This window comes from Palaemon carinicauda, chromosome 44 (assembly GCF_036898095.1).
Source record: "Palaemon carinicauda isolate YSFRI2023 chromosome 44, ASM3689809v2, whole genome shotgun sequence".
Classification (NCBI taxonomy): domain Eukaryota; kingdom Metazoa; phylum Arthropoda; class Malacostraca; order Decapoda; family Palaemonidae; genus Palaemon; species Palaemon carinicauda.
In genome coordinates this window covers 53321702-53328920 of record NC_090768.1, presented here as the reverse complement: position 1 = coordinate 53328920, position 7219 = coordinate 53321702, and the positions used below count along the sequence as shown (strand labels likewise).

Genomic DNA, 7219 nt, shown 5'->3' with positions numbered 1-7219 from the left:
TATTGCTAGATCCGACGTTCGATTATGTACGTTTAATGTCCTTATTTGAATAAGATATTATAATGTTAAATTTATTATTATTATTATTATTATTATTATTATTATTATTATTGTATGTGTCCCGTCAAAAATGACAGCTTAATATATTAATATGCTCTCTCACACACAGATTCAACCTTTCCCAAACCCTTCCTTGCTAGAACTCGCTAGTTTTGTTAGTTTGTGGGAGATTGTTATTATCTGATTGGTAGTCGTTCAGCGTGAGAGGAATATATATATATATATATATATACATATATATATATATATATATATATTTAATATATATATATATAAATATATATTTAATATATATATATATATATATATATGTATGTATATATAAAATCAAACACTTGCTCTTTATTATATAGGGGAGATTTTTATTACTATCATTATTATCATCATCATCATCATCATCATCATCATCATTAAACGCCAATGTTCTTAGATACAAATTTGCACCCTAGACAATCTCTGCACACGCAGAATACGTTAACATAGCTTCCAGAAGGCTTAGATGATTGACAGTTCTTTCCTCAGACAGGCGCTACAATGTTTATAACACTTTCAGAAGGTTAAAATCACTGGCGTCAAACCTGTAAGATTATTTTCATATCTCTCGAACAAAATTAGATTAACTAAATTATTATTATTATTATATTTATTATTATTATTTTTTTTTTTTCGGGAGTAGACCCTCTTTTAAGCCGGTTTTTATTGAAAGTGATTGCTGACTCAGTGGCGTTAATTTTGTAATTAACTTTTTTTATTGTTCTTATTATCTTTTTCTCTTCATTTGAACAATTCGCCAGTAACTGGGAAAGGGACATATCAATAGGAAGGTGATGAAGACCATATCATTCACATATTATCATTATTATTATTATTATTATTATTATTTATTATTATTATTATTATTATTATTATTTTCTAAGCTACAACTGCAGTTGGAAAAGCATGATGCTATAAGCTCGAGGGCTCCAACAAGGAAAAATAGCTGAGTGAGGAAAGGAAATAAGGAAATAAATAAACGATATAAGAAGTAATGAACAATTAAAATAAAATATTGTAAAGACTAACAACATTAAAACGGGTATTTCATATCTAAACTATTAAAAATCTTATCCTATTTGTGTTAAATTGCAAATAATTAAAACTTTTTTATAGATGAGGGGATTAAATTGTATATGTGAATTAAATAGACTTTAAGGCGAATTACATAACAGCAAGTTGAAAAGCAAATTGAATATGCTTCGGACTAAGTTATGAGCATTAATAACCAGTGGAACAACTACCTCGATGTATCTCGCGAGTGTAATTAAAAACGTTGGTGGGAGTGAGTAGGAGTTGCGAGAGAAAAAAAAAAAGAGACGGTGAAAGAAGAAGAAGAAGAAGAAGAAGAAGAGGAGGAGAAAAGGAAGAAGAAAGAAGCAGGTTGGCTAGGCAAGATGGCCAGCCGCCTTGATAACCGCTCTTCGTCGTCATGTTTCGCTGGGGCGGGTCCCCACCAAGGCTTTGCATTCCAAACATCACAATGAGAAACGCAACCAAGAGCTCCTCCTTAAATGCCTCACCCCAGAGACTCCCAACTCGGCGTATCCGATGTCCTCCAACGCAGTTAAGTCTTCCATAACCTCCTCCACCTCCTCCTCCTCCTCCCGCAGGGCAGAGAAGTCCCTCATGTCCAAGTCCCTCACCCTCGAGATCGAGAAGTCCCGCGCTCGGAAGAAGAGCGGACGTCGAGAAACCGCTCAAGTCCTTGCAACGTCAGACGTCGAGCAGGTCGTCGATGCGGATGAGCAGTTCCGTAAGCGAGAAGGCCCAGCCGGGGGATAATAAACTAAGCCGAAATCGCGATCCGGGTCAGAACACAGTCAACGGGAAAACGGCGAACAGAAAGCGGGAGTCGATAGCGAGCAAGACGTCGAGCCCCCCGGAGAAGAAGGGCAACAGCATCCCGAACGCCGGGGAAAACATCAAAAGGGCGGACGTGTTTGAAAGGTTGACTCGCCCGGATTGCAACAACAAAGGTGTCACGAGATCTGAACACGGCCCCGGTAACCGGATCCGTGACCGCAGCCCGACCAAGACCGGCCGAAAGAGTCCGCAAGAGAAAAATGTCGCCGCTGATAAGCATCAGAGGGAGCGCAGATCCGCCACAGGAGATGGACCAGCGAAAAGCACGCAGAATAGAAGGAGGGATTCGAGTCCCATGAAAAAGGAAGATAACAGAAGAAAGGTCATTTCTCCGCCTGGAACCCTGAGGACCAGAAAAATAACTCGCGAAAGAATACCCAGTTCTGAATATGATAAGGATGGTTCCAGGGAAAAACTGGAAAGGGATAACGTTCCAGAATCACCAGACAAGGACTTGGAGGAGACACTGGCGGGTGATGAGGGGCGATAAGAAGTTGACGGATGCGTCCCCTGGGGAGGTAAAGAGCAAAAACACAAATCCTGAGTCCCATCGCGAGAAGGCGTTTATTGCAGAGAGCAGTGGTATAAGAGGGAGAAAGGAAAAATCAGCGGCCACAAGTAGCGGGAAGTTAGGTCACAGTGCAATGACCCCTGCTCCCTCTCCTAAAGGGACCTCCCCTCTTATCGAAAGTTCGAAGCCATCGGTGCAAAATGCACATTCCTCCCAAAATAAAGATAAGGTGCTTATTGGTGCTACAAAGAGGTCTTCTAGATCGTCTGAAAATCTCCCTAAAACAACGAGGAAAGAATCGAATCCCAGAGCCGTAGATACATCCCCAGTTGAGCTTACGAAAGCTGACGTTATGATGAAGGTTAGAGAGCGTGTCCCATGCGAAGTTAGAAGGAGCAACGGAGTCGTGGATGATGACAAAGACGTGTGCGAAGCTGAGAAGTGTGACGAAGACGACTTTTACAAGATTAAAGTGCAAACTCGTCTGGTGAGTTACAGCAACAGCACGTTGATCATTCGAAATACTTCGAAGAGTGATAGTGCGAGTGATCTGTCTGTGGGAGGTAGTAGTGATGATGGTGAAGTAGGAGTAGGAGAAGGAGGAGGAGGAGATGCAAAAGAGTGTGACTCGTCCCACCCACGGCATCATCCTCCTACTCGCCAGAATCACACCTTGCAAACCTCATCAACGAAACCGGCATCTGTGCCACAATCGGCTGAAGAGGCCCCCCTCGACCTGACCCTCTCAGGAGGGAACAGAAGGAGAAATGACTGCAGAGGAGGACGCGGCGCCTTCACCAGATCCCGTAGCATGAGGCTCAGACTTAGTCAGTTTGTCAGCAAAGGGAAGAGCTTCCTGACGGACGTCTACAGTGCCACGCAGAATAAGTTAGAGCAATACACAAGGGTCGATACTTCCAATGTTAGGAACTCCGCCTGTCGGAACAACATAATGACCACTTCGTCTCCCGCTGTCATTCTAACCGAGAAAGTTCCATTACACGCCTCGGTACCGAATGACAGCGATAGCGGATACTACAGCATTTCGACGTCTTTGGAGGCGATGCAATCCGCGTCGGTAGATGGCGACCCTTCGGTAGTGCCATCCTCCCGGGGGAACGCTTCCGACGGGGCTGCTCGTATCGATCAGCGGAACCCGAATTCATCGCTGGCAGGTGGTCTAGTTGACACACCTGACAAGGGCATCGTAAAGAACGACGTAGGAAAGGAATCTGTTGCGAAGGGAAAGGTTGGAGAGAAAGAGGGGCCTGATGATGAGGAAGAGGAGGCAGTGTTGCCCACGCCTCCAGAACCTCACGTGAATTTTACCTTAAACGAAGACTGGATTAAGAAGAATATATTGTGTACTTGTAAGTGTAATAAAAACAATAAAACTGCAACCGAATCCAACGGTGCTAGTCAGGGCGAGGTAGCCACCAATAGTAGTGATAGTAGCAGCAATAGTGGTAGTGTTGAAACCGTGATATTAGGTAGGGGATTATTGTACAGCGGATAACGAAGCTGAAAATATAACTGTAGAGAGTAAAACGGAAAGTGCCGATACAAATGTATCCCTTGAAGATGTCACCACCAAAGACTTGACGACCTGTGCCTCTGCTCTTGCCACGAAGGCGAAGAGAACCAGCAGCTACAGCAACTGCCGCAGGAAGTACAGGAGCTGCTAGATGCGGGACCACGCCAGGTAATTAACGTGGGTCATTCATATTCATTATGAATGCAATTAACACCTTTATCTCAGACTTTATTACTATTGTTCTTCTTATTACAGCCTGATTAACCTCTCTCATTAACATTCTAGCTGTTGATAAACAGCTCTTGCATAGCCCAGTAAATAGAAGTTACAATTGTTTTTTTTCTTTATTAATAGTGTCATCTCATTGTCCCTTTATCTCCTCTCCTTTTATTGTGTTTTTGTTCTAGTGTAAGATTTATGGTCTATTGTCTTGTAACTCGAATAACAACAATGACAATAGACTCTTAGATTAAGAGGAGCAGTTGAGAAGAGGCTCGTATTACTGTTCTAACGTTTGCGCATATATGGCTTCGTTGTTGTTCTTATTATAGCTCTCTCTCTCTCTCTCTCTCTCTCTCTCTCTCTCCTGTTCAAGTACGTATATTTATATAGCTTGCTGGAACTTGAATCTATATTTTTACTAAAGAATATTTTATTGCAGACTAGAGAAAGTACTATTCTTGTAAATTTACATTCAGTGTCGTTATCTCATCGCTTCTTTTATTCTATTTACTATTTTTTCTACGAACTTTTACCTCAGATTCTTAGGGAGTTCTTAGAAATTGCCGGCTGAGTAAGACAATAAAAAAGTAATCGAAAGTTCAAAGGTGCTACTTATATCACTGTAACACTTCAACCTGAAATTTAAGCCTCTCTCTCTCTCTCTCTCTCTCTCTCTCTCTCTCTTTATATATATATATATATATATATATACAGTATATATATATATGTATATATATACACACAATATATATATATATATATGTGTGTGTGTGTGTGTGTGTTTGTGATATTTTTCAGGTCTTAATTGCAAATAGAGTTGATTATTTCTTTTAGATTTAGATAATATTTACAATCGTCCATTTGTTTACATGTTATGAATATTTTAAGACTAACATAAGGTTTCATCGCAATTTTCATAAAAGAAAAAAAATTACATTTAATATTATCGTCATTATTACTTGCTAAGCCCACAACCGTAGTTGGAAAAGTAGGACGCTACAAGCCCGAGGGCTCCAACAGGGAAAAATAGCCCAGTGAGGAAAGGAAATAAGGAAACTACAAGAGAAGCAGCTAACAATTGAAACAAAAATGCCTTAAGAACGGTAACAACATCACAATAAATAATTTACATATAAACTATAAAAACTTAGAAAAAACAGAGGAAGAGAAATAAGAAAGGATAGTGTGCCCGAGTGTACCCTCAAGCAAGAGAACTCTACCCCAAGACAGTGAAAAAGATCATGGTACAGGGGCTTCCTTTTCGTAAAAAAGAAAACCACACCTGTAGAAAGGGACTCCTGGTTTAACTAATGAAGTAAGAAAGAATAGTTTGCCCGAGTGCACCCTCAAGCAAGAGAACTCTACCCTAAGACAGTGAGACACTATGGTACAGAGGCTTCCCATTCGTCAAAAAGAAAACCATACCTGTAGAAAGGGACTCCTGGTTTAACTAATGAAGTAAGAAAGAATAGTTTGCCCGAGTGCACCCTCAAGCAAGAGAACTCTACCCTAAGACAGTGAGACACTATGGTACAGAGGCTTCCCATTCGTCAAAAAGAAAACCACACCTGTAGAAAGGGACTCCTGGTTTAACTAATGAAGTAAGAAAGAATAGTTTGCCCGAGTGCACCCTCAAGCAAGAGAACTCTACCCTAAGACAGTGAGACACTATGGTACAGAGGCTTCCCATTCGTCAAAAAGAAAACCACACCTGCAGAAAGGGACTTCTGGTTTAACTAATGAAATAAGATAGAATAGTGTGCCCGAGTGTACCCTCAAGCAAGAGAACTCTACCCCAAGACAGTAAGAGACCCTGGTATAGAGGCTTCCCTTTCGTCAAAAAGAAAACCACACCTGTAGAAAGGTACTTATGGTTTAACTAATGAAATAAGAAAGAATAGTGTCCGAGTGTACCCTCAAACAAGAGAACTCTACCCCAAGACATTGAAAAAGACTTATGGTACAGAGGCTTCCCTTCCGCCAAAAAGAAAACCACACACATAGAAAGGGACTTCTGGTTTAACTAATGAAATAAGAAAGAATAGTGTGCCCGAGTGTACCCTCAAGCAAGAGAACTCTACCCCAAGACAGTGAGAGACCATGGTACAGAGGCTTCCCTTTCGTCAAAAAGAAACCACACCTGTAGAAAGGGACTTCTGGTTTAACTAATGAAATAAGAAAGAATAGTGTGCCCGAGTGTACCCTCAAGCAAGAGAACTCTACCCCAAGACAGTGAGAGACCATGGTACAGAGGCTTTCCTTTCGTCAAAAAGAAACCACACCTGTAGAAAGGGACTTATGGTTTAACTAATGAAATAAGATAAAATAGTGTGTCCGAGTGTACCCTCAAGCAAGAGAACTCTACCCCAAGACAGTAAGAGACCATGGTACAGAGGCTTCCCTTTCGTCAAAGAGAAAACCCACACACCTGTAGATAGGGACTTCTGGTTTAACTAATGAAATAAGAAAGAATAGTGTGCCCGAGTGTACCCTCAAGCAAGAGAACTTTACCCCCAAGACAGTGAAAAAGACCATGGTACAGAGGCTTCCCTTTCGTCAAAAAGAAAACCACACCTGTAGAGAGGGACTTATGGTTTAACTAATGAAATAAGATAAAATAGTGTGTCCGAGTGTACCCTCAAGCAAGAGAACTCTACCCCAAGACAGTAAGAGACCATGGTACAGAGGCTTCCCTTTCGTCAAAAAGAAACCACACCTGTAGAAAGGGACTTCTGGTTTAACTAATAGCCTTGGACCTGTATAATGGAGATACCTGAGAGTCAAATTACCTCGAAGAGCCCCGAGGCAACGGATGTTCCTCTTGTGTTTAGGACGTCTTTCTGCGTCTTCCCTCGTCTCAACTGTGAAACGAGATTGATTTTTGTAGAACATATGACGTCTTTAATGAATTCAGTGCTTCCCTTGAGAACGTCTTCCAGGGACACTGGTTAGGAGGGCTTGCAAAAAATTTTTAAATAATTCTTGGGGAATTG

General features: G+C 41.2%; 1 protein-coding gene across 1 annotated transcript in view; it reads left to right on the top strand.

Moving 5' to 3' along the window:
• Window positions 1-1215: 1215 nt before the first annotated feature.
• Window positions 1216-7219, top strand: part of LOC137634421 (serine-rich adhesin for platelets-like) — a 64779-nt gene continuing 58775 nt past the window's right edge. The window contains 5 exon segments of the mRNA XM_068366816.1: window positions 1216-1776; window positions 1778-2442; window positions 2444-3983; window positions 4068-4160; window positions 4162-4172. Coding sequence (XP_068222917.1) covers window positions 1645-1776; window positions 1778-2442; window positions 2444-3983; window positions 4068-4160; window positions 4162-4172 — 2441 coding nt within the window. The 5' untranslated portion in view covers window positions 1216-1644.